This window comes from Ananas comosus, linkage group 5, assembly GCF_001540865.1.
Source record: "Ananas comosus cultivar F153 linkage group 5, ASM154086v1, whole genome shotgun sequence".
Lineage (NCBI taxonomy): Eukaryota > Viridiplantae > Streptophyta > Magnoliopsida > Poales > Bromeliaceae > Ananas > Ananas comosus.
In genome coordinates, this window is record NC_033625.1 from 716,610 (window position 1) to 743,123 (window position 26,514).

At 36.1% G+C, this 26,514-nt stretch overlaps 3 protein-coding genes across 3 annotated transcripts; 1 reads left to right on the forward strand and 2 right to left on the reverse strand.

Moving 5' to 3' along the window:
• Positions 360 to 4,019, reverse strand: LOC109710139 (probable LRR receptor-like serine/threonine-protein kinase At1g14390). The gene is made up of 7 exons (XM_020232590.1): positions 2,497 to 4,019; positions 2,152 to 2,285; positions 1,757 to 2,000; positions 1,464 to 1,672; positions 1,330 to 1,379; positions 858 to 978; positions 360 to 712 (listed from the first exon to the last, which is right to left on the reverse strand). The coding sequence occupies exons 1-7, from the start codon at positions 3,725 to 3,727 to the stop codon at positions 479 to 481; spliced, it is 2,223 nt and encodes a 740-aa protein (XP_020088179.1). The 5' UTR covers positions 3,728 to 4,019; the 3' UTR covers positions 360 to 478.
• LOC109710140 lies at positions 9,227 to 12,383 on the reverse strand. Its single transcript, XM_020232591.1, has 6 exons — positions 12,263 to 12,383; positions 12,051 to 12,159; positions 10,887 to 11,241; positions 9,678 to 10,137; positions 9,515 to 9,561; positions 9,227 to 9,424 (listed from the first exon to the last, which is right to left on the reverse strand). The coding sequence occupies exons 1-6, from the start codon at positions 12,294 to 12,296 to the stop codon at positions 9,386 to 9,388; spliced, it is 1,044 nt and encodes a 347-aa protein (XP_020088180.1). The 5' UTR covers positions 12,297 to 12,383; the 3' UTR covers positions 9,227 to 9,385.
• Positions 16,856 to 26,438, forward strand: LOC109710212 (ABC transporter A family member 7-like). The gene is made up of 18 exons (XM_020232696.1): positions 16,856 to 16,918; positions 17,125 to 17,425; positions 17,507 to 17,586; positions 17,680 to 17,806; positions 18,609 to 18,728; positions 18,816 to 18,934; positions 19,870 to 20,031; positions 20,247 to 20,409; positions 20,516 to 20,641; positions 20,729 to 20,812; positions 22,534 to 22,916; positions 23,275 to 23,475; positions 23,802 to 23,911; positions 24,040 to 24,124; positions 25,278 to 25,406; positions 25,498 to 25,603; positions 25,739 to 25,827; positions 25,912 to 26,438. Exons 1-18 carry the CDS (start codon positions 16,856 to 16,858, stop codon positions 26,209 to 26,211), a joined length of 2,748 nt encoding a protein of 915 aa, XP_020088285.1. The 3' UTR covers positions 26,212 to 26,438.

The window sequence follows — 26,514 nt, forward strand, 5'->3', positions numbered from 1 at the left end:
CGCTCTCTCTGTGTCGCTCTCTTGTGCGTACGAACTCTTTAGTTGTTGTAATTTAGTCGAAGCCTTTGTGCTCAAGGTAGTTCATTTCTCTATTTTCTTCATGACCCGGGGAAACCTCTTTTTTTTTCTCCTAATACGGAAACCTGATTCCTTTATTTGAAGACAATCTTTCAACAAATTCATTTCTCTATTTTCTTCCAAACGCGAGGAAACCTCTCTGTTCTCCCTCTCATCACCTAATACTGAAACCTGATTCCTTTATTTGAAGGGGATCATTCAACAAATACCCTCATTGCACATTCTTTAGATTCCTTCCAGTGTAAGTTCTTTTATGAAAAGAATTTGACTCACATCTTATGTAGACTGCAAATGTATATTTACAAAAATTATTGCTATATTATCATTGTTTCTGAGTTTGCTTAAACATACAGTACAAAAACAACATTGAAGCAAGAGAGAGAAGCCATCTTGAGAAATCTTAATACTGAATGCTTAAGCTCTCACTGCTAGCCCATCCATCTTGCACTTGCACAGAATACTGCAAATTCCAGAGCACATCATCGATCGATGGTCGCTCTTTTGGATCTTTTGATACACAGTTTAGAGTTATCTCTACTGCTGTTCTGAGCGAGTCGAAAGCAAAAGTGCCTTTAATCGCAGGATCAGCCATTGATTTCAGCTTCTCGGGGACGTCCGATAAACTTTTCCGAAGCTGCAGAACACAAAAGGCAATTTTAGTAATACTTTTCACTTATAAAGTACCTGACTATTTTGCTTCTAATTAGAATTTCTACAAATAATTGTAAGAGCCAAAAGTGAAATGCAAGACCATGATCTAATATAGAACAATAAATTACCTGAGCTATTTCGGCATCCAACTTGCTTTGGGATCCAGCGAATTTGCCAGTGATAACTTCTAGAAGAATTATACCCAGCTGATAAATATCTTCCTTTTCACCTTGTTCCAATCTGCGAATACTGTGAGAACAGAGAACAACAAAAAAAAAAACAAAAGAGTTAGAACTATATCAGAATTAGCATAACCTCTGTTAGATTTCTCATCTAATACTCTACTCCTTTTTTTTTCCTTTTTTTCTCCCTCTGATTTGTACACCTTGGAACAGTTTGAAGAACTCATGGCTAACTTTTTCATTACCCAGCCCCTCAAATGGTCTCTAGCTTTTGCAGCCGAGAAGCTCTTTAAAGCTTTAACACCATAATGCATCTTTTGTTAGCCAATGCTCTCCTCGGAGTAGAGAAAACTCTCGCTAACATATCTTTTTAGGAAGTAAACTCTCTACATTGAATAACATAAAAAGAATATATTACCTCCCAAATTCGTTCTCTTCCATAAAATTGAAAGGGCTTTCAGAACCTCCCTGATAGAAAAGCAAAGAAGAAAATTTAGAAAAAAAAGGTCACGAGAAATTATTATAAAGAATAGTAATGAAAATTTCACCAACCTTGTTATGTTTATTATTTGGCAGAGCCGGAAGATTATAGTCACTGATCTTTGCTGTGAGAGTTTGATCCAACAAAACATTCTCTATGCTTATATCATTCCTCATAATACCAGGGACAGACACAGTATGCAGGAACTTAATACCCCTCGCGACACCGATAACTGCCGTCATCCTCTGTGGCCATTTCAGCATCTCGCGCTTCCTCCATTCTGTCGAATGTAAAAGAACATTGCTATAAAATCAGTTTTGTTTAATTTTATGGCCATAGAAATAGAGGCTTCTGGCTTTATTACCTGTCAGATGGCTCCTCAAAGTTCCATTGGCGATATACTCAGAAACAAGAAAAATATTGCTGGTTGTGTTGGTATTATCCTGTTCAGTGACTATGCAATGACCAATGATGCTAACCAAATTGCGGTGGCGAAGCTTCGAGACAATGTCCATGTATTGAATAAGGCTCGGACTTGAATACTTTTGCTTTAACTTCATACATTTTACAATCACCATTGAGCCATCTTGGAGCCAACCTTTGTATTGCTGCGAGAAAAAGGTAACTTGTATAAAAATTGAGAACCTTAAAAGACTTGGGAATAAAAACTAAAAATAACAAAGTGGCGCATAAGCTTTTTCATCTTTTATCTTAATTTAAAGTTACCGTATAGATAAAGGAAATACTTTGATTGCGTACCTGTCCTTTGGCATTGTCTTTGATCAAATTTGATGGATCAAAACCATTTGTTGCTTCTTCGAGTTCTTCCATGGTGAAAGTACGGTAAGGCATTACTTCGAGTGCGCCGATCCTCACTGCTTGAGAAATATGCCCTGCCAACAAAGCTCAAATTAAGCCAAATCTATAGAATTAACTCATAAAAGCAGATAAAAGTTCAAATTTTCTTTCGCATAACCTTTTCTTTGCCTACTAGAATGTAATAGTTAGTTGCACAGTAGCACTTCTATAGCATTGTTATGTTCCTATGTTTCACTATATAAATGCTGCAATGGTACTACAGCATAAAGGAACAACTGTGCTTACTCTTCTCGGCAGGGGTTTTTGAAGAGACTTGACCCAAAGGTTTCCTCGCAATCGGCTTTGCAAATAAGCTGGATTCGGGGTGATGAGCACTTATGTTTCTCAGAACCAGCACTATCAACAAACCCAACAGAGCTACACCACCGATTATCCCCCCGACAATACCAAGTATAAGACTCAAATTGCTCTTCGATCCACTCCTCTCACTTGGCGGCGGCAAGATCGCAGCCAACGCCCCCTGATTGCAGTAGCCACTGGAATGCTGATACCGCAGATCAGAAGAACTCAAACAGTTCCACGAATCAATCACGACCCGGCTCGAAGAGTTGGAATTTATACAAGAAGGAAGAGCCCCACTTAAAAGATTATACGACAGATCGACAAACGAGATTGAATTGGAGCAAGCTAGATTAGCCGGGAGTTGTCCTGTTAATCTATTTTGGGATAAGTCTAAGTACTTAATCGATCGAAGCGAGAACAAAGCAGGCGGAATCCATCCCATTAACTGATTCAAAGACAAATCCAGCACTTGAAGATGGTCTAAAGAACCAATATTATCAGGGATTTTGCTGCGAAAGGAGTTGTTTTTGAGTACCAATCTGACCAAATTCTTGCCTAAGGAAGGGAAATCGGGGCCGAAGCCATTCGCGGACAAGTCCAATTCGGTGAGATTGATTAAGGGCTTGAGATCAGGGACGGTCATATTGAAGGAATTATTGGCCAAGACGAGATTTTGAAGGGAGGTCATTTTAGAGATTTCCTGCGGGATGGCACCGTAAAGGTAATTGGAGCTAAGATTGAGCACCTGAAGCGAATTGAACCGGTCGATTTTGGAGGGGAAGGCGCCCCAAATTCCCAAGGAGACGAGGGAGAGGGTGGTGAGAGAAGGGAGGCGCGCGAGGGTGGTGAAGAGGGCGTCGGCGGAGAACGCCGGCGACATGGGGGCCCGGCGATCGCCGGAGATGGAGAGGGCCGTGACGCGGTCGCCGGAGCAGGAGATGGAGAGGGAGGGGGACGGGGCGAGGTTGCAGAAGCCATAGTTGGTTTGGCTGGCGAAGGGGGAGAGCGCGGAGGGGTACTCGAGGATGCGTTGGAGACGGATTAGGGTTTTCGCTTGGGACGGTGAGAGGGGTTGCGCGGAGGAGGAGGAGAAGGAGAAGAGGAGGAGGAGGAGGAGAAGGAGGAGGAGGGGAAAGGTGAGGCTTTTGAGGCGTGAATGTGATAAAAATCGCATCTTTGAGGGGTTTTGAGGTGGGAAATCAATGGTGGTGAGAGCGATCAAGGATAGGAGAATGTGAATGTTGTATGGGAGTTGGGTGTGTGAGCTTCTTCTTCTTCCGAAGCTCTTTCGAGTGGCGTATTAGAAACTGCTCTCTCTGTTTCAGCAATGGACTCTGTTTTTGTTTTGGAGAAGCTGTGTGCTCGTGTTTGTGAGCAGAGAGAGAGAGAGAGAGAGAGAGAGAGAGAGAGAAAAGTTGATTACTTAGTAGAGAGAGAAACAGAGGAGGAAGAGGAAGAATAGAGAGAGAGAGAGAGAGAGTGGGCGGCAAAAAGAAGTTGGAATGCGAGGAAAAGAAGTGGAGAAGAGGAAGCTTTACAGCGCACCGCACGTGTTGGCGTCACGTGCGCTCGGGGGCGAAACTCGCCGTGCTCGTCGGGCACTAAATGACCAAAATAGCCCTGAGCAATCGTCCTATTTACTCTGTGGTGTGGTTAAATTATTCGCGAATTTTTAAAAATTTAAATAAAACGGCCCACACGCTATTCATACATAATTGGCATATGTCAAATTATTCGATCAAAAAAATATGTAAGATTATCAGATAAAATCTCTTTCTCTATTATTCATAAATTATTATCGAATTATTCACAAATTATTTACGAATTTTTAAAAAATTTTATGAACTTTCAAAATATGTGAACCATAAAAAATATACGAAGATGAATAAGACAATGAACTTGATATTATTTTTATTTACTTAATCCGATTTATTTTATAGCTTTTTATTTTTATATTTTTAAAAATTTATAACTATTTATGATAGTAGTATAAATCTAGAAAAAATTAATTTAATAATTAAATTTTTTATCTGAACATATAATTTTTATATAAATCACGTATCCAAATAACTAACAAATCTATTTTTTAAAATCATATTTTTTTAATAAATTTAGAAATTTAAATATAAATTTTATTTATATTTATTAGTATCGAATTTTTGCCGAGTTTGAATTAACTAACAATGGTCTGAACATGGAAAAAGAGGGTGGACTCACATAGAGGAGTAGATTGTGGATGGTGTCCTCATAACCCACCGACGTTTTCTCATGCCGCGGCAAATACGGTACCTCCGTGCGATTATATCTATTGTATTTACCGATCATCCCTAGAGTAAGTGGCAAAGGGTTTGGTAGTTGGTATCAGAGATCCAAATTCGAATCCTAGCTAGTTGATTCACATTTCCAGCTAAGCTTATTTCTTAATGAAATAAAACGAAGCAGGTAGCGGACTACCTATCTCTCTCTCAAAAAAAAAAAACTATTGTATTTAAATATTTTTATATTTTATTTAGAAGTTTAAGCATTTGTCATTAGTTTTTACATATGTACAATTCATAATAATAAGCATATAATTTCGGTGTCATAATACAGATCACAATCATGAATCCGATCAATTCCAATCACGACGACAACTTCTCCAGATTATAAAATGGACTAGAGAGTGAAGTAAAATCTACCACTCTACACCATGATCTCGTTTTCTAATAAATTATTCAAAAAGTTTTGAGAAGTCAAAGTCAAAGATTAAATGCATAATGGCCCTACATTTCATTAAGCACACTTTTTTCTATTTTTTTTTTCTTTTTCCAACAAAAGAGAATCAGTTAGATACTCTTTACTCTTCAGTAGAATCAGTATTGGACTTAGAAGCCAAGTTACGCGTCAACGCATCGAATTCATAAATCGTAAGCTAGATGGTGCCAAATAGCCAACCTCCTTTTTCAACTATGCACAATATTAGTCAAAACAAAATAAATAATAACTCGNTATTTTTTTTTTCTTTTTCCAACAAAAGAGAATCAGTTAGATACTCTTTACTCTTCAGTAGAATCAGTATTGGACTTAGAAGCCAAGTTACGCGTCAACGCATCGAATTCATAAATCGTAAGCTAGATGGTGCCAAATAGCCAACCTCCTTTTTCAACTATGCACAATATTAGTCAAAACAAAATAAATAATAACTCGTTACGAGCCCATTAATTTGCGTGGACTCATTGGGGTTCGTTTGTATCCGTTACGGTTCAATTAATTGGCGTCGACCTAACTTTCTTAACTTTAAAAAGAAAAATAAAAAAAAAAGATGGAGTTTTTGTAATTTAACCAACCTAAACAACTTGATAAAAAGGAGTCAATGTGGTTTAATCTCTACTTTTCAATCCAACGCCTCAACTAAAAAGCCAACAACTAGATCAAAATTTGTACGAAATATCTATCAATTATGTAAGCAATACATCTTAAAATAAAAGTACTCTTTATGATTTGAGTTGTTAACAAAAAAATAAACAAATAAAAGAAGTTTTTTCCATCAAAGTTCCTCAAGTAGCTTTAGTTGAAGTTAGAATAGAAGCTCAAAATTGAAAGCTTATCGTATATTTTGTTCAGATTCTTAATTTTGAGATCTTCGGGAAAAAAAGAAAAGAAAAGAAAAGAAGGTTTTTTTCATGATTCGAGCCAAATGCCGAAGTTAAAAGCAGGTCGCACCGCCACTCTTCAAGCCTAAAATCAACCTAACAATTGAGCACAAAAAATGGTCAAGAGCCAAATTATGATGATAGTATGTGAGAGGGCCCTTTGAAAAGGCCCTTTGTTTTTTATTAAAAATTTGGCACCACCAATTAATGGTATATATTGGTGCTTTGAGAATAGCTATAATATTAGATTAATGGATAAGCATGTGAAAATTTTTGGGGTGTCCACCCACATGTGTTGGCCTAGCTAGTAGGAACACTCCTAAGTAAAAGCTTAATTATCAAGAGAAATCTTAGTTGAAGAACTACATCACTCTCCAAGCAATTTCCTTCTCTTGAGGTTAGATTAAATGAAGGTAATAGATGGTCACATGGGTATCATGGAAACTTGTGTAGAAGCATCATATAAACAATTTGATCAAGTTGTCATGAATCACTTATATGATTGTATAATAATTAGATTAACTTAGATTAATTTAGATTAATTAGATGGATCGGATTAGATTTGAATGAAAATTACGCCTAATCCCTTGTAGTTCTAGTGTTTTGACACATCTAACCGAGTTATATAATTTTTGGTGAATTCCTATATATATTCCTCTTGCCTCAAGTTTAATTCTAACCATAATGCTGTGATTAAATTAAGTTTGGTCCGTATCCAGCATCTAAAGTTAGAAAATAAGCAAGTTGGTAAAGTTTGGGCCCTTTCTATATGTTCCTTCTCATAGAGTTTGTAGCACATGCTTAGATCCCACATCTACATATTTATTGAATAAATATGCAATCTAATCTATTGGTATTATTATAAAGCTAAGAAACCACTAAGAAGAAGATTTTGAGTTATGACCTCTGGAACTCATAATGGGTCCCCAAACTTAAAACACTAAACTCTAAAATTAATTTAGAATACACTCTTTGAAAGAAGTGATTGTTATCCAGAAGATCGAACCGACAGAAATTAGGTTTAGAAATATATTTAACATCTTCACTTATGCATAATTTGAATTCGAAAGATATTTGAAATTAAGATGCAAGATAAGAAATGAAAATTTAACCAATTAAAATATAATCCAAGAAGAATCAACTTCACATCTTTATAACCATGTTACTCGAAAAATTGATCTGATAAGAACGGATCCAAAAAATATATGTAACAGTGACATTGGTCCATTGTTTGATCATGTTTGTGGTGGGTGAGGAAATTGTGGTACATGAACAGGGCAAAGTGGAGTGGGGTGTCGGTGTAGTGTGCACTAACAATCTCATCATCCCCTTTAGGTGTCAATGAATCATATAGAACCCCCCAATGGCATAAATGTTATGATGCACATTATGCCACTATAGTTGGTGAGATGATAGGGCTTAGATTCTCCCTTCTCTGGCTAATTATTTATTGTTCATGATATTGAAAGGGGGGATCCATGATGGATATCAATGTGGGAATTGCAATGAAAGGGACATTGAGACATATCAGTGTGAAGTGTGAACTCCAATTTATACATTGCAGTGCTATATATCACTTTATTTTCTCTCTCCACTTCATTGCTACCTTAAATATAGCATTTTTTTCAACTGTTCATGCAATTGTTCTAAATTGCTTTTATCGACTATATAAATTAGAGAATCTCTAAAATTTACAATGATTCTGGTATATATAAGTTGCTCTGAATGCTTACATTCACATGATCAAATTGTTAGTTTTGTTAACTAGTAACGATGATTAATATGTAGCAAAATCATTAATTTCAATAAAATGTCAATTTAGTTTTTGAAAATAATTTAAACTAAATAAATGAATATCCTAATGAGGTGTCAATGAGAAGATATAAAAGTGGAAGGTCTATTCCAAAATGTTCGAATAGTTGATGGGTGTCTCCATACATTTCCACCTACCCTTCACTGACCCTCCACTTTTTTTTTTTTTGAGAGATAGGTTGTTACCCGCTTCGTTTATTTTATTTAGAAATAAATTTAGCTGGAAATATGAATCAACTAGGATTCGAACTTGGGTCTCGAATACCAACCACTAAGCTCTTTGTCACTTACTCTAGGGACGGTCGGTCTGACCCTCTACTTTTGTTCTTACTTTTTTGTAGTGTGTTATTTAACCTGTGTAGCACTCACATTCTCTGTGTCTCTTCCTAGCCCATAACTCTCAGTATTTTTGCATTGAGTTACTTTTCTCAACTCTTGGTACATTAATGTAGCGTTCCACATGACGTTTTTTTTCCTTTTTTTTTTTCTTTTTTTTTAAATATGTGAGCTTTAATGAGAAACCTATGATGAAATGCAAGAGGACAAAAGTACTAGCAATAGTTGGCATAAGATACCAACAATATTGTAGCTTATGTACATCAATTTTGTCTCTAGTTTCCTTCTTTTTAATATCAAGTCAATACACAAGTAAATATAACACAGAGGTGTACGCGAAGACAAAATAATAACAATAATAATTGTTGGCACTGAACAAGATAAAATTCTGTATAGTAAAAAATGCACCAATAGTGAGCTAATGGGCCGTACCTCCTATTACCTAAATGGGCCATGTTTAGGCGAGGCCTGTTACGGGGTCTAAGAAGCGTGTTAGTCCCACCCCCACATCGAGACTTAAAATATAAAGAAAATACTCTATACTGGCAAGGTCTGGTTTTTGTGGTACGACCTTACTTGAACAGGATCTGTTCTTTTTTCTATATGATTACAATGAATTGTATTTGCAATCATAAGGGATAGGACTTAAACGAGTCATTACAGGCCCTATTCAATAGTTAATTCTCAAGATAAAACTACGACTACACATCAAGTAGAAAAGGTTTTCATTAGTCATCTCCGCACAGTATTATATGAACAACGGAAGTTTTTCAATGTATTATAGAACTGAAATCAAGCCCTCTTCAATTACAGATATCTATGCAAAACCAATAGCGGTTGATTAAAACAAGCAGAGCACAAACATCCACAACACATGCAATGAGCAATAACTTCGCGAAAGACAACATATTACCCTCTCAATGTCTCATAGTGTGAAAACTCTAACAGAAGCTCCCACACCATGTCAACAACTAAATTTTAAAGCAAACGCACTTTCTACTTCACATCCAACAATAAAATTCTGAATCTGAAATAGCCTGAGTTGTCTTAGTTTATTCAGTAACTCCAGCAACCTCCATTAATTCAGTATCCTACAACCAAAACCATTTCCATCACTAATAATATAAAACAGGAATCAAGAGGATATTGCACAAATAGAATTTTGAACAATCATAAATTACCATGTTTTCTTTGCCTTCATGTAATATCTCCTTTGGCAGTTCATCAACTGTAAATAGAAACCAAAGACAAAAAGGAACCGTCATTACTAATTGAGAAACACACACACACACACACACATATATATATATAAAGCAAAAAAGGTGAAACAAAATTTTGACATACCGGGTTCAGCAATAGGTTTATTTGGCAAACAGTTGTTGTTTTCATTTCCACAATCCTGCTGGCCCTTTTGCTTCGGATTTTTGTTCTCCATTTGGTTGTTATTTGAATCTTTTACAAGGATTGCTCTTGCCGTATTCTTATTGTAAGATCCCCTGATCCTAGAAGTAGGTTTCCCCTTGTGAGCACTGTCTCCCTTGTTAGAGTCTACGATAGATGGAGAGTTGGAATTCAATGACATGGGTCTTAGGCTCCCTGTTCTGGTCGTTGCAGAGTTTTGGTTGTTCTTTTCTGGCTTTCCTTCTTTAGGGAGCTTCGAACAAGTTTCAGAAACCTTTAACTGCTCAAAATCTTCTAGTATATTGTAAATTTGGAGTAGATCTTTCACAGAACTCTCTAATTCATTTCCAAGATCATGTCTGGTTACATATGCTTTGAGCTCTTCCCTCATTCGATCCAAAGGCTGTGGAGTTTATATTCATGAAAAGAAGATTTACAGTAAGCATCTGTATGAACAATAGTCAAGTGAATTGTTTTCACATAAGTGGATAAGTTTCCTTCACATGAACATTGGTTAATCTCATGGACCGTCAAAGAGGAATTCACTACATTACTTCAGTGAAACGTGCAGATAGTCCATATACTTACGCAGTTCACAACTTCATCTTTAACCTCTTTACTTAAACAATCTAATCCTTCAACTTTTCTTCATTTTACAAATGCATCCATGGCAACTAAAGTAGATGATGCCCTTTTATTTCACGTGTAATGCATGTTGCCCTTTCTCATAGAACAACTATTTTAGTTCATTTCATGTAAAATGACTTCTCACTCTCCAATCATCTGGAACGGGTTAAATGGTTGCTCTAAGTGGTCACCTCAGCTTAGAGTATGTGATGTAATGGACACTGAACAGTAAACAGGGTAAAACATGCAATTGGAATATGTAGGAAAATTCAAGGGCTGAATCGTGTAAGTGAAAAGCTGGGGTACCAAATCAGATTGCTATGAAAGCACGTGGACTATCCCTACATTTTACGTTATGCTATTTCATAAATAGCATATGGCAACCATATATACAAGAAGAATATCAAGATTAATGAAAAGAAAAAAGAGTCAACGAGAAGAAAGTTACATAATATCAAAATATAAGAAGACACACACACACACACACACAAAAAAAACATAAGTACTAAAATAGTTAATGCACACCTCACATCCTGATTCCAGTGCAAGTTTAAAGAAACCCAGGGAAACCGAGTGCTTTGAAGATGCTTCTGCCAGTTTAATCTGAGTGAGCCAGTACGAGACTGAAGATAATGTGCTGAACTTACGCCTACTTGCAGACCTTGACACATCAGAAGCTGGAGTGTCGCTTTTCTCTTGACCGTCGGATCTAACATTTCGAGTCTGTGATGTTGGAGTCACACTCCCAATTGGTGCCGGACGTGGACCAGTAGCAGTTTTGGTTGGTATAGAAAGCCTTCGTGGAGGTTTAGCAGACTTGTCCTTTCCAGAGAGATCTAGAACACTAACACTCTGGCTAACAACTGAATAAGGTTTGGTCCTGGACAACAAGTTATCAATGAATGTAATGTCGGATGCATAAATGACAAGAAAGCTAAAGTATCTTCTCAAAGAAGAGAGTGAGAGACAGAAAACAAGAAAGGTATACTATAGCAGCAGAGCAGCAGTTTCATCTTTGAACCCGGGGAGAATATGTGGCCTGATAAATTTTAAGCATCAAAGCATCTAAAGAAACAATAACTAATCTATTCAATCAGATGTTAGGGAGTAAATGGCATGGCTGGGACTTCTGCAGAATTGCTAAGTGAGTTGAGCTATTTTAACCACAAATAGCCTTGTTGTTTTACTCCCACCTCCCTCCCCATCCCCACCACCCACACCCCAACCCACCAGAATTGCTTCTATTTGAGCTTGCTTTATAGCACTTTGTATCCATTTTGATCTGATATCTGATGTCTATATTTAGAACAGCAATCAGGATGATTTGCACTCTGACCATAACAAAGATTTCAAAAATTTCTAGGGCAATTAACAAATGTTACATATCTGTCATTTTTAGTCAATCAATTGCTTTTTTCCAGATATAAAACATGACAAAGGTTTTTTATTTGGTAAATTCGTCTAAAAATTCATTGAAGCAGACAAAACTTCATCATAATCAGATAATAATTGATATGCAAATAGCATTAAATCACACACTTCCCTAACTATTGTTTAGCAAAATACTATGTAACCTATCACAAAGGTATCATAATCATAATAGAAACGCTTACACCATTAAACTAATGAATAGAACAACGATATTAAAAATCCAAGGAAGCATTGGATCTGGAAGAGTAAGAAGAAGACCTCTTTGACGCAGAAGGATTCAAAGCCTCCGGCGTCCCCAATTTCCCCTCCTTCGCCCTACTCGACGAACGCAGTGGGTACCTTAACTTGGATGCTCCCATGGATGGATCTAATATTACAAATCAATCATCAAAAATTAGGAAAAAAAAAAAAAGCTCAAATCATAGTAATGAACAGGTCACCAGTTGAGGAAACTAGGAGAGAGAGATTACCGCGAGAAGCGGATTGATCTGTTGCCGATTCCATCTCGTTCTCCTCTTTCTCTCCGATCTCTCGCTCTCTGAGGAAACGAAATGGATTAGGGTTTGAGAAATGAAGGGGGAAGCGGTTGTAGTGTTTTGGTTTGGATCGTGTTCGAGAGGGCGCGATTTAAAAGGGCAGGGGAAAGGGGAGGAGAGAGCGGAATGCGGGCCCCACCTAGCCGTTTTCGAATTGGGATTTGAGCGGGAAATATGTTCGAAAATTAAAATAAACAATGTAATAAACGGATGCCACCTCATCCGAACGTTTCAGACTACGGGTCGGATACAAGTTTTCAATGGGCCCACATAAGCCCATAGGATTTGGGTCCAAGCAAATGAGTAGGGCCTGTTAACTATAACAGGCTCTAATCAACCAGCCCAATATTGGGCTCCAGCGGGAGAATAGCTACAAATTTATTGATTTATTGATTTATTTATTGATTTATTGATATGGCTCCACAAACTTTAAAATAGTACTAGTACCAACCGGTAGATATTGATAAAGTTAGAATTCGAAATAATATTCTACAATATTACAAAAAAGAGAATGGATTAGAGACATACTCTTTTCAACATTATTTAATTGATACAGTACAGTAATACGAACTTTATAGTCAGTAAATACTATTGTATAACAATGATGCGTAATCTACAAAGCAAACAGAAAATAAAATATAAAAGAAAAATTAATATTTTTACTTCATGTGTAAATTCGTTCCATATTCGAACCACGACAGCATTCATGGATAGAAGAAACGATGAAACAACAACCTATCGGCCAACGGACAACATTCATATCGATGACGGTTCATCTTCAGTCAAAAAAAAAGGGGAGAAAAAATGGGAAAAAAAAGCCAATTTGAAAAAAAAATTAATTAAAAAATCGGCGGGAAATATTACTTTCATATATTATTAATAAAATGATATAGCTTATTTATTATGAATAAAGTAAATTATATATTATAATTAATATAAGAGTTTTTTTTTCACTATAATAACACATTTTACGCTTAATAATTGAATAAAAAAATGTGAAAGAGAAAATAAATATACATGCACGTAGGTAGAAGATGGCAGGCGTTGGAGGTACGGAGAGCTCAAGACCTTAATCAAAGGGATAAAATGAGAGCACGTTAGAACATAACCTAGAAAACTAAAAAAAGAATGGTAACATGAAAAAGAAAGAAAGAAAGAAAAATAGAAAAATATATATTTAAAAAAAAACTAAAATGAAGAGATTGATATGACGATCTATCTTCTCGGTGGGATCCACACCCTCGAATTAAAGAGATGACGGTTAATTTTTTCGGTAGGGCCCACGCACCCAAATTAAAGAAATAACTGTCCATTTTTCAAAAAAAATATGGAGGAAAAAAAAAATTAGTCACTTTTTAAAAAATAAGTATGGACCCACACCTCGAAATTAAGAAGGTTAGACCATAAGACCATGATTTTTTTTTTTTAGCTAGAAATGTGAATCAACTAGAATTCAAACTTGGGTCTCGGATACCAACCACTAAACCTTTTGCCATTTGCTCTAGAGACAGTCGGTGTAAGACCATAAAAGCTAATGAGCTTTTATAGAGAGACGCTCACACTACTCAATCTCCAAAACTTTTCAAAGGATTGTTATTCAAGCCTATGTTAGTAAATTCGCGAATTATTAAAAATTCAAATTAAACTGTTCGTTTACGAATTTTTTCCAAAGATAGAGAATTATTCGCGAATTTTTAGGCCAGCCGAATAATTCGCGAATTATTTATGAATTATTGAAAATATGAATAAAAAATATATAATTTTTATATTTAAATATAAATTATCTTATATTTTATATATTATATATTATATTTTATACCGAATCTGTTTTTTAAGTAGAATTTTTCAACGAATTTAAAAATTAGAAAACGAATTTTATGCGTATTATACCTGTACCGAATTTTTGCCGAATCCGAATTAACTAACTATGATTCAAACTAAAATGTTGTGATATTAGGGGACAAACGTAATCTGCACATAATCTTAGATGAGTAGATTCATAAGTGATTTCTTTTAAAAAAAATGTTTAAAGACATAGATATGGAAATATTAGAGCAATTGTACATATTGCTTGTTTCGCAGTAATACATCAAAATCAAGGAGGATCAAGTTTGGTTATAAAAATGACAAATTGTCAAATTGGTTATTTAAGTTGTTTTGGTAACAAGATGAGAGAGACTTCGTGGAAAATAAATTCTTTTTTTGGAAAAAAGGACAAGTAAATCTCTTGTCCATATCACACATCACACATTTTAAACAAAGATCTCTCGTCTCGATAATAACGCCCTAGAACTAGTAGTAGAAACCGATGTTGTGATTTCTCACCATTTGATCGAGAGTGTGGAAATGATCTCACCACTCATCGCTAACATTTCACAAATGCATTTTGCGATTAACAAAATATATTTTTATAATTTCCAGAGCATCAAATTACACCCTGTAGCTGCGCACTCTGCAACTGAACGTGAAAAATTGATTGTACACCTTGTATTCCTCCTTTATCTAATGCGATATCTAAAGAATATATTTGCATGTTGAAAACTATAAATTCTTAAATTTATTCATGTAGACATCAAATAATCCTCAAAAGTAACAACAATGCTCAAAATATATAATTCACCATTTTGTAACCCTTTTTAAAATATATATATTTTTTGAGAGATATGTAACATACTGCTCATTTTGTTTATTTTATTTAAAAATAAATTTAATTAAAAATGTGAATTAATTAGGATTCAATTTAGGATCTCGAATACTAAACACTAAGCACCTTTTGAAATATTAAACTATAATTTTACACCTTTGTAACGTAAATTTAGGTAGCGTTTGGTTCAGGTATAAGCAATAACTAATTGTTACAGGAATAGGTACAAGTATGGGAATAAAAAAAATAGCGTTTGAATAAAAATTAAATTGTTTATGGGAATAAGAAAAATAACGTTTGGATAGATAATATAGAATAAGAAAAATAGTGAATGATTTTATATAGAAAATGGAGGTGTTGGTGGGGATAGTTATATCAATTTATTTCAGGTACCTGAGAATTAATATTCTCCGATAAAAAATTTGACGTTTGGCTATAGAGAACCGGTGCACGGTGCACCTAGTGCGCGCAATATATTTAATGAGAACTCACCACGCAGATACGCGCCCAATCCCTCCAATTCACGCGCCCGTTATTCCGACAGGTGGAGTGAGGCTCCCGCCACCTCTTCGCTGCACAAACCAGAAACGCCTCACGGCTCGCACCGCACCAACGGAAACGGTTGCAACGAGGGCATTTCTGTCATTTCCCACTACCCCTTCCATTTATAGTCCCCTCCTCCCTCTGCAAACTCCCTCCCTCTCTTTAGTAACCCACCACAGCTTCCCCTCGAAGCACCATATAAACCCCCATTTCTCTCCCTCTCCTTCTCTCTCTTCTTCTTCCTCTTCTTNTTTTTTTATTAGGAAAAAAAAAAAAACTAAGATGTTGTAATAAGGGGTCGCTGTAAATGAAGTCGCATTATAGAACAAGTCGCGGCTACACTATTCTCATTTGGTTCTTTGTTTGTCCGAGACTCACTGTGGAGAACGTTAGAATTTATCGACGGTTGTATTTGGTACTTCTAATAGTAAATATAGCTTTTGCGGTTATACTTCACCGTAAGTGATACGGCTTAAGGGCAAATGAAGGGCAAATCACTTCGGGCAAGTCAATTTTATTGTTCTTCCTACTTTTGTTAAAACAAACAATGTAATTTTTGACTTGCACCGGAACTTAAGTTTTATGCCATCCGCTTACGTTGAAAGAAATGCCTCCTAACTCTTAAGGAGGGGGAAAATAACTAGTACTTGCATAGAATTTTTCAGAAAATTATATAAGGCCTTTTGATAAATGTAGAGCGCATTGGTATATGTAATGCTCTCTTACTCTTTCTCCTTTGCACGTATACGATGCATTATGCACTTGCATTATATAAGAGTTGCATTCATTACTAGAACTCCATTGTGACCACTAGATTTCTCTTTCTTAGAGGAGTATGTAGCATCTTTCTAATTAATATATGGTGACGTAGTGACTTACGCACTCTCTCCAATCAAGGCAAGCAATTGAGATGAAGTTCTTTTTGGTTGAACCTGCATATGCAAATATCTTGCCAGTTAAGAAAATTAACTACCAATCACTCCTTAAACCAATTAATCAGTTTTCATGTAACTTTCCACATTCAGTTCCCTTTTTCTTCCTCATTTGCTTCTTCCATATTTTTGAATTACTCCAATGTCTTACCATTAAATGCTAAGGCTTTCCATTTCCTTATTAAATGCCCTTACAGTTGTTCCATCTCGAAATATGCTCGATGACAAAATCTAGCTAGCTTTATATTTGACACAAACTAAGCGTACATTGATATACATATCAATAATAGCTTATAAACCAGCTCGATCTCCATTGTCTTTATCCCCAATTGGAGGAATATCTGGAAACCATGGTTGTTTCTTTGGTCATATGCCTATAGTGCAGACGGCCAATCTTCAATTGTAAACATGAAGTTAACTTTAATTGAATGCAAACTTTGGGACGTTAATGAGGAAGGAGAAAGCACATATGTCTGATTGGTTTTGCAATTTTGAGAAGAAAATAAATACGCATTATGGCTAATAAATCATAAATAGAATAAATAGACTGAAAACACATTGCTTTTTTATCAGTATGACTTCGAACATTGCTATATTGCAACCGGAAACAGAGTTTGAAAATTATATGTATATATACACAAACACGTACTAATAGTGCCCTTCATTTTCAACTGCAGAAACGTAATTGCAGGACAAATTGCTGCATTGTCCTTTTTCCAGTTCTCCTCTGCTTGATAATATCTGTCCTCCAGCATTTTGTTAACGATCAATTAAAGGATGTCAATAAGGAACTGTCAAAACCTAGGATATATATTCCTCCAAAGTATCCCCCGTTATTGCAAGTTCCAAAACCGCAATTTCGTGCAACGCAATCCGATTTTATACCATTTACAGACCTTCCAGATGAATCATGCAAGCAGGCAAATTCATGCCCTGCTACCATACTTGTAACCGGCAGCAACCAAACTTTTGCAGAGAGTATGTTACTCCTCAGCTACTATGATGATATCGCATATCTTTTCAATGCGAGAGTCATTCACCTACTTTATTTCTCCGCAGGTTTAACGGGCAACATGTTCATGAATGTTGCCTCCTTGAATTTCCCAAACAACCTCTCTACTCTAGGAGATCTCGTTATGGTGAGTTTTGTTCCTGGTTCTTTTAATATTTCTCTGCCTAGTTCTCCATAACTTTGAAGATTTATCAAACATTTCCAATTTTAAACATTTCAGGCGACAGACTCACCACCTTCAGATGCTCCACCTATTGGTGAACGTCTATATATGCTTCAATCTAAGTGCAAGCCAAACTTCTCTTTTTCTGTTCCCTTTCGGGTAGGAAATGTTACTTTCGAGCAAGGTAACTTCTTTCTTTTCTCTGTAAAATACACCACTGCTTGAAATGGTTGTTTAATACTAGTGGGAGGATTTAAGTGCTTGAACTACTTACGAAATCATTGACACCCTTGATTTTTTTTGTGGGTAAATCAATTGCATCACATCAAATCTAGCAAAATGAGTGGCATTGCCCATGTAGCTATTATCTGAAGCTTACATGATAGCCATCTTGAAAACATCCTACGAATGGGAGGTAACATGAATGATGTGAGTGAGACACCTATGAAAAGTCAAGGTGTCAATTACCTGTTTGAAAGGTTGAGGCGAAAGGTGAGTTTTCAAAAGCGTACAAAGGCTAGGATTGAAGATTTAACATTTTTACCAGTGAATGAATTTTTTGGACTTATCTGAATAATCTTAATCGTTTCCTATGAAATTAGTGTAAAGCATGAATATTCTCCATATTATGGAGCATAGTTTTTCTCATGTACTCAACAAGGTTCCATGTAAGGTTTATCAAACAAAAGTAGCAACTTCTAAAGAGCAACTATTTCCCAACTGGTTATGTTTTTCCTAGTTTACGTTCAAAGATGCTCCATTGTTCTCAGAAAAAAACTATTTCAAATTATACGTCATTTTGAGTTCAAACTTTAGACCAAAGGAAACTTGGGAAATCAACCAGGGATAAGAAGTTTCCATTTTTCATTAAACCTTTCTAATCTGCATAGGCGAAAATACTCACAGGGAAATTGATGTCGCAGTTGCGTCATACTTTTACCTACCTTTATTTACCTTTCAACTAATTTGGCTTAATCCCAGAACAGAATTAAAATGTCTGCAAGGACTGTTGCTCTGGCGTAGCAGTTCATCACTGGTTAATGATGAACTATATAAGGGTTACTACCAAGGAAACAAAGAAACAAAGACAAATGAAATTGCTGCAGGTAGCTAGTGCTTAACTTTTCCTTATTCTACCCTAATGATCTTCCTTGCAGATAGATTGCTATTATTTCTACTTCATTTGTTTGCAGCATATGACTTCTTACAATCTAGCAACAGAAGCTACTCTGTGAACATATGGTACAACTCAACGCGTCTGCATAGAGCTGAGGATCCTGTTTCACTGCGTGTTCCACGCTCTGTAAACATGGTATGCGCATGGTTTGATATGTTTCATTTAGCTAGCTCACTTATCAGTGAGATTTCTGATATTGCCACTATTTTATTCTATTATTTAGGAGTTTTCATATCACTTAATTTAAAGGGAAAATTTCAAATACCACCCCTGCGGTTTCGCACTTTTTCATTTTAGTATCCCGTGGTTTAAAGTGTATCAATTTAGTATCCTGTGGTTTCGCACTTTCTCACTTTAGTACCCTATGGTTTCATTTTTCTCTTTTTGTCGGCTCCTTTGTTAATATTTCGTTAAATTATATACAAAAAAACTTCAGATACCCTACCTAGGTTTATCGAATATTTACTTTAGTACCCTTTAGTTTTAATTTTGTCACTGATGTTTTTTCCTCCGTTAATATTTCGTTAAATTATATACAAAAAACTTCAGATACCCTACCTAGGTTTATCGAATATTCACTTTAGTACCATTTAATTTTAACTTTGTCACTCATTTAACGAAAAAAATAGTGAAATGGATAATAAAAAGAGAAAAGTGAAACCACAAGGTACTAACTTGATACACTTTAATCCACAGGGTACTAAAGTGAGAAAGTGCGAAACCACAAAGGCTAATTTGATACACTTTAAATCACAGGGTACTAAAGTGAGAAAGTGTGAAACTACGGGGGGGTATTTGAAGTTTACCCTAATTTTAAACATGTGCATGTGAAGTTCTCTCTTTCTACCTCTGTCTCTCTCTCTGAGTACTTGTAAAACGATTTTCACTTAGTTTGAGTTGTTTGACACAATAAAACTTGCTCCAGAATGGAGCTTGAAGTTAAAATTATACATTATAATTTGGATTTTGAGGTGTGTTTCGAATTGTTATTATTTTCACTGATAAAGATTTACAGGTCATGATAACGAGAAACTTGTTTATTATCATGAAACTTGTTTCTATAATCACAGGCCTCTAATGCATACCTCAAGCTTCTAAAAGGTTTTGGGGTGAAGATGCAGTTTGATTTTGTCAGAGGTATGCCAAAACCAGAGAGTCTAATAATAAGGCTGGATTTAGCTTCTCTTCTTGGCGAGCTATTCTTTGTATGGACCTTGGAGCTGCTTTTCCCGGTATGATATAGCATAGTTCATGCCAACCATATATTATCTAATGCAGCCTAATTCTGTTGCATAAATTGATAATATATGTACATATTGAGGTTAATTTCTGCAATGCCAATGTAACTGTTTGTTGAAACTTGAAACTGTCATTTGATTCTTGGTATTCTTTTTGTGAAATCTATTTTGCTTCCTCAGCTTCTAATCAAAAGGGTTATCTGATTCAGGTTATATTGAACAATCTGGTTTACGAGAAGCAAAGAAAACTAAGAGTTATGATAAAAATGCATGGACTTGGTGATGGGCCATATTTAGTTATAACATACACCTACTTTCTTCTTTTATCATCACTTTATGTTCTATGCCTTGTGGTATTCGGCTCTATAACAGGTAAGGTGATTTTTAAGAAATCAAAATATGTTGGAAATCAACCTTCAAAGCAGGGATACATTGGGAATCAAGTCTCTTATACTCAGTACTTTCCCCTTCCTTTCAGGTGTATCGCTCTTTGCCTTGAATAGTTATAGCGTACAGTTTGTATTCTATTTCTTCTACATAAACTTGCAGATTGCATTCGCTTTTCTTGTGGCAGCAAACTTTTCTTGTGTAAAAGCTGCAACAGGTAAGATTTTACATTACTATAGCTAATCCCTTTTACAGAGGTGATAGTACTTAAAATGATACATTGTGCATATTTTGTATGTTGCAGTAATAGGATACATCTATGTGTTTGCCTCCGGACTTCTAGGACTTTACTTTTTCAAAGACGTCATCACTGATGCTTCTACCTCAAGTAAGACGACAATTTTATATTTTGAATACATCTTTTTAGTCATTTTAAATTCCAAAATTGCCCACATATCCCTGTAAAGTTCTATATTTGTGGATTTGTTCCTTCAAAATTTCTAATGTCAAAATATTCCTTTGAATTTTCAAAATCTGCAAAAGTATCCCCCTTCTTCAATGGATTGTTTGAAATTGATTTATTATATGAAAGATGACAATTCTACCCTAAAAAATTTCTTCTAAATACATCTCCTTATTTTTTATTTCTAGTGTCTCTAATTCGTCTTTCATGTCGTTTTACGTGAATCCTGTGGATCGTAAGTGTTAACATACTATCCCAAAAATACGTATTGATAGAAGGACTCAGCCACCGCACTTAAGGGCTTAATCACAGCGCTCATGGGCTTCGATCTAACTCAACCATCTGGACATTAGCTCTCTTGTTAGGTCTCTTGCCGTTAACTCTATTGTGGGTGATGGTTCCACTTAGCTTATTGGGCTCAACCCAACTTAACTAATTAGTCTCTTGGGCCTATTGTCACGGGGCAGGAAATTGAATCTATTGTAGACAACAATTTTTGTCGGATCATTGGCACTAACCATTTATTTCAAAAACGTACAAACATTGCGACTGTTAGAAATATACAAACCAAGTTATTTAAAACGTACAAACATAGTGACAACGGGTGTCAATTGTGGCTAGGCCCAACTCAAACTCCGCCACTTTGATTGTAGCTCAACCTAATTTGGCCCCCCGACATAGGGTAGGATGTTGGCTGTGACACTCTTAGAATTTGGAATAGTCCTCTATATATATAAGTTATATAATATGGATAAACCTCTTAACCCTAGAGTAGTTCTAGGATCGGCGACCTTCTTGGGAAGTAGGGTGTCACACTATCCCCTCTAAGCCAATAATCCCTCTCCCTCAAAGCAGCACATACACAAATTTGCCGCATGCGGAAATTGAACCCGTGACCTCTAGCTCTAATACCATTTGTCGGATCATAGACGCTAACCATTATTCTCAAAAGTTTGAGGTACTAGAAATATGTAGCCAATTTATATAAGATCTCCTGCCATTTCGAATGTGACTCGGCCTAACTTGGCCTCCCACCTCAAGATAGGATGTTGGCCCCTTTAAGCCAACAAATGTACTTTTCAAAAATCTTAACCAAACATACTTTTCGAGGGCATATTGTTTTTAATGGTGAAAAATTAGCAATCAGCAGATGGTAATTCAAGTAGTAAGGACAAGTTTGAAATATTTTGATTTTTTTTTCCCTTTGACGTAGTAACAAGTTGATATCTTGTGGGTGACGTGTGGGTTGCATAATTACATCAATTTTCAATTGCGCTCTCATAGTGTTTTAAACCTCAAAGTTTGCCCTTTTCTTCGGAAGTTATATTTGAGTTTAGAAAATAGTATATCCTTGGAATTTTTTCTTTTAAAATATAAACCCTAATCACTTGTGGTGATGCTCTCTTGTTGTAGCCGGTCGCCACATAAAAGGTTCGTAAGGGGGCTTAATATTGTGATCTTTGGAGGGGATTTATTTTGCAGTACAAATTTTGTAGCTACAAATTCACAATTTACTAAATTTGCAGGGGCATGTATACAATACGGCATTTAACACTTTCTATTAAGCCAAGAGAAGATATTTCGATGGCCAGTGTAATCTTTGAACTTGATTCATTATTCACTTTCGTTTAATTTTGTTGTCTAAGGAATCTGGGTTATGCTAATGGAAATGTTCCCGGCATTTTCCTTGTATCGAGGATTATATGAGCTCTTAAACTATGCATCTAGGGGAAATAGTTTCTTCACTTCAGCTTCAGGGCTTTCAGGCATGCAGTGGAAAGACTTAAATGACAGGGAAAATGGAATGGAAGATGTCTTATTTTTAATGCTTTTGGAATGGCTTCTGCTTCTTCTGGCAGTATATTATTTGAATCGCGCCACCTCTGTGGGAGATGAACGGAGAAATGGCACCCTGTCTTTCTTTTCATGTTTCTCGAAAAAACATTTCGAAGATTCATCCAAACCGATTTTTCAGACACAAGAACTTAAAACTTCTGTAGAAATGCAGAGGTCTGATGTTTCCCAAGAAGTAAGCTTTCTCTTGCTGTGTAACTTTGTCATTTGATCTACTTTCTCGTATCCTTGTGCAAATTAGGCCTTACATTTGTACGGGAGTATGCTGACCATTATGCCCTCTGATCTGGTCAATTTTTTTTTTTCAGATGATACGTAAAACCATGACCCATTTTCTTTTTTTTTTTAATGTGAAAAACCAATTTTCAGAATGGGCACGTTCTAGCCTTAATTCTTTTTTTTTGAGAAAAGGTAGCATGCTACCGCTTAATTCAATTCTCCAACAATCCTTGTACAACATACCCAATCAAATTTGAACAGTGTTTCTGTCATCCATTATTTATTTATTTATTTTTTCCTTTTGCCCCCTTCAGAGAGAGGTGGTTGAACAACTTCTAAGAGAACCTAGTACTAGTTATTCAATCATATGCGATGACCTCAAGAAGGTGTACCCAGGAAAGGATGGAAACCCAGATAAATTTGCTGTTCGAGGATTATCTCTTGCCCTGTCCCGAGGGGAATGCTTTGGCATGCTTGGACCTAATGGCGCTGGAAAAACTTCTCTGATCAATATGGTTAGTCATCTGAATTGGCAGTCTCAATAGTTTTTGGTCAAATTCATTTGAAATGTAGTATATTCTTTCATTATAAGCAAGTGCGTCATTGGAGCATTTAAGCCAATGTTTTGCCCATTTTTTTGCCTTTTCTTCCATTTAAATATCTAATATTTTTCTTTAATTGGAGTTCCATTTACAGTAAAAACTTCATTTCCTTAGAATCATGTGGTTGATATCCTATTATGTCTTTTCTTTTCTTAATGTGGATTGAAATCTTATTATACTGTGTGATATTTAATTTCTACTTCCTCTCATGATATGAAGGGTCCCTAATCTGTTTACAGCTGATTGGATTCATACGACCAACCTCTGGCACAGCATACATTGAAGGAATGGATATACGAGTAGATATGAACAAAATTTACACAAGCATTGGTGTTTGTCCGCAGCACGAGTAAGCGCTCTTCCTTAGCATCGCATAAATGCATGATTGAGTTTACCCTTTAAATTATTAATTCATTTTATGTTACTCATACCATTAAGGTTTTTCTTTTTTCCCTTTTTTGAAATATTATTGTACAGTTTGCTGTGGGAGACACTGACGGGCAGAGAGCATCTATTGTTTTATGGTCGACTTAAAAGCCTAAAAGGTGCAGCACTGGCTGAGGTATTGTGTATACCAAATGAATTAAAATATTGTTGTAAAACTTGATTAGTATGAGAAATATACCCTGAAATTACATATTGGATAGCCACAAATACTGCAATAGTGCTTTCCTTGCTGTTATGAAAAATCCTCATATAGCTCAGCATCTGCCAGATTAATTGAATAGAATTTTATTGGAGCTAGTATTTGAACCTACATTCCAAAAGTTCTCTTTCTTCCTTGGCTTCAGCTGTCATGAATGTTTGTTATAAAAAGATAAGTTCCATGTGGCTCATTGTAACGAGGTACAGGGTGTTATGCCAGAATAGTACTATTAAAGATCAAAGGAGGGAACAAGGGGAAGGTACACAAGGGCGGAAAAGAACAAAATAAAATAAAATAAAATAAAATAAAAGGACAGAGTAGAGGCTATTAGTTTGGCGTCCGCTATGATTTCGCCACCACATCATTGTGCCCATTCTCTAAATTCTCGAAGATTCTTCTTTTACATTCCTTCCAGATATTGTAGCAGCAGCTGCAGAGCAAGCAGTCAGAGAGTTTCCTTCATCTCGCTTCCATCGAGCATCTAATCTCTTTCCGTGAGTCAAGGCAGCTGCCAGTTACAATTAAGCAGGAGTGATTATTAAGCCCAAGGAGCTTGATACTCTCCTTCAAACCTCCACAGAGAAAATACAGCATCTGAATGGATGCTTAATGAGTCTTCTTCATAGTTGCAGAGTTTACAAACTGAAGGGGTCGTCCAAACTAAACTCTCTTCATTAAGTATTCACCTCTTCGTAGGCTATTGTGACAAAGAATCTAAAGAAAGACTCTGGTTGATGGGTTAGTACTTGTTTTTGAAATATGCTTGTACAGTGGCTGCTTAATACCACCGAAGATTGAGAAATCATATACGGATTTGACAAAGAATTCACCATTGGGACTCCCACCTCCAACAAAGCTTATCTGTAGCTTATTGAGTAGTTACCTTGTATTGTGATTAAATGTTGCTTCGTTTGAGTTGATTGCATTAAACAAGTCAGCAAAATAATCAATTAAGACCTGTTTTCAATTACGAAGTAAATATTATACCTTAATGACATGAATTCACTGTTTTCTGACAATTCTTTTATCTATATTTATTTGTTTATTTATTCATTTACTTTTCTTGCAGGCTGTTGAAGAATCTCTGAAGAGTGTGAATCTATTCTACCACGGCATCGCTGATAAGCAAGCTGGCAAATACAGTGGTGGCATGAAGCGGCGTCTAAGTGTCGCCATTTCATTGATTGGTGACCCACAAGTATGCAGTGTCATGTTCCTATTTTCAGGAAAAAATGAATCATACCAGTCAATCAAGTACCACAAAAAATTAATGTAATTTTTTTTTTCAGGTTGTTTATATGGATGAGCCTAGCACCGGATTAGACCCAGCATCAAAAAAAGATTTGTGGAAAGCAGTGAAGCAAGCAAAGCAAGACCGAGCAATTATTCTTACTAGTACATTTTCTTTTTAATCTTTGCCAATAGGTTTACGATTTACATTCAGGTGTAGTTTGTTTGCGCTTAGGGAGAAATGTTAAACTGAAAATCAGAGGTTACACCACTAGTGAGAATTTCCTCTTTTTTTTTCAGCGCATTCAATGGAAGAGGCAGAAGAACTATGCGACCGAGTGGGAATTTTCGTCGACGGTAGTTTGCAATGCATTGGAAACACAAAGGAGGTAAACTTATGTTGGTAATTAGTCAAAAAGCTATAGTAGAGTAACAATCGGAGCTCATTACTTACAAGGGAGATCTGTTGGCAGCTTAAGGCAAGGTACGGAGGGTCTTACGTACTGACAATAACGACAACATCGGTCCAGGAGGAAGAGATTGAGAATCTCATTCGGAGTCTTTCGCCAAACGTAAACACGGTATATCGAATAGCGGGGACGCAAAAGTTCGAATTGCCGAAGCAGGAGGTGAGGATCTCCGACGTGTTCGGGACGATGGAATACGCGAAGAGGAGGTTCAGCGTGCTTGCATGGGGTTTGGCCGATACTACCTTGGAGGACGTCTTCATCAAAGTCGCCAAAGATGCGGATGCGTTCACTACTCCATCTTAAGAAAAGGTAGCATGCTACTCCATCTTGAAGCGTTCACTACTCCATATCGAAAGTTATAGTGGCTGTAATTCCTAATAATCTAATGGCGAGGTGATGAAGTAGTATATTTTTGTACAAAATCTGTAAATAATATATATATTCGTACCAAATTGTCAAAGTAATGACGGGGTTATTGGAGGGTGTATCAATTTCCAATATTAGTTGTTTAAACAATCAATTAATGAAGAAGTAGCATCTTCCTAGAGATTTCCTCGCTCTTGGACTTGCCAATGCTCTATCTCCAGGTGTTGCAATTTGTTAAGT

What these genes read in the sequence shown, in the direction of transcription:
- LOC109710140 (XM_020232591.1), bottom strand. Translation starts at nt 12,296, where the DNA reads ATGGAATCGGCAACAGATCAATCCGCTTCTCGCG. An exon ending in AATCCTTCTGCGTCAAAGAG is followed by an intron (nt 11,242 to 12,050) that starts GTCTTCTTCTTA and finishes CTTGTTGTCCAG; the next exon opens with GACCAAACCTTATTCAGTTG. An exon ending in CACTGGAATCAGGATGTGAG is followed by an intron (nt 10,138 to 10,886) that starts GTGTGCATTAAC and finishes TAAACTCCACAG; the next exon opens with CCTTTGGATCGAATGAGGGA.
- LOC109710139 (XM_020232590.1), bottom strand. Translation starts at nt 3,727, where the DNA reads ATGCGATTTTTATCACATTCACGCCTCAAAAGCCTCACCTTTCCCCTC. An exon ending in AAAAACCCCTGCCGAGAAGA is followed by an intron (nt 2,286 to 2,496) that starts GTAAGCACAGTT and finishes CTTTGTTGGCAG; the next exon opens with GGCATATTTCTCAAGCAGTG. An exon ending in CAAATAATAAACATAACAAG is followed by an intron (nt 1,380 to 1,463) that starts GTTGGTGAAATT and finishes CTTTTCTATCAG; the next exon opens with GGAGGTTCTGAAAGCCCTTT.
- LOC109710212 (XM_020232696.1), top strand. Translation starts at nt 16,856, where the DNA reads ATGAAGTTAACTTTAATTGAATGCAAACTTTGGGACGTTAATGAGGAA. An exon ending in CAACCAAACTTTTGCAGAGA is followed by an intron (nt 17,426 to 17,506) that starts GTATGTTACTCC and finishes ATTTCTCCGCAG; the next exon opens with GTTTAACGGGCAACATGTTC. An exon ending in GGTCTGATGTTTCCCAAGAA is followed by an intron (nt 22,917 to 23,274) that starts GTAAGCTTTCTC and finishes TGCCCCCTTCAG; the next exon opens with AGAGAGGTGGTTGAACAACT.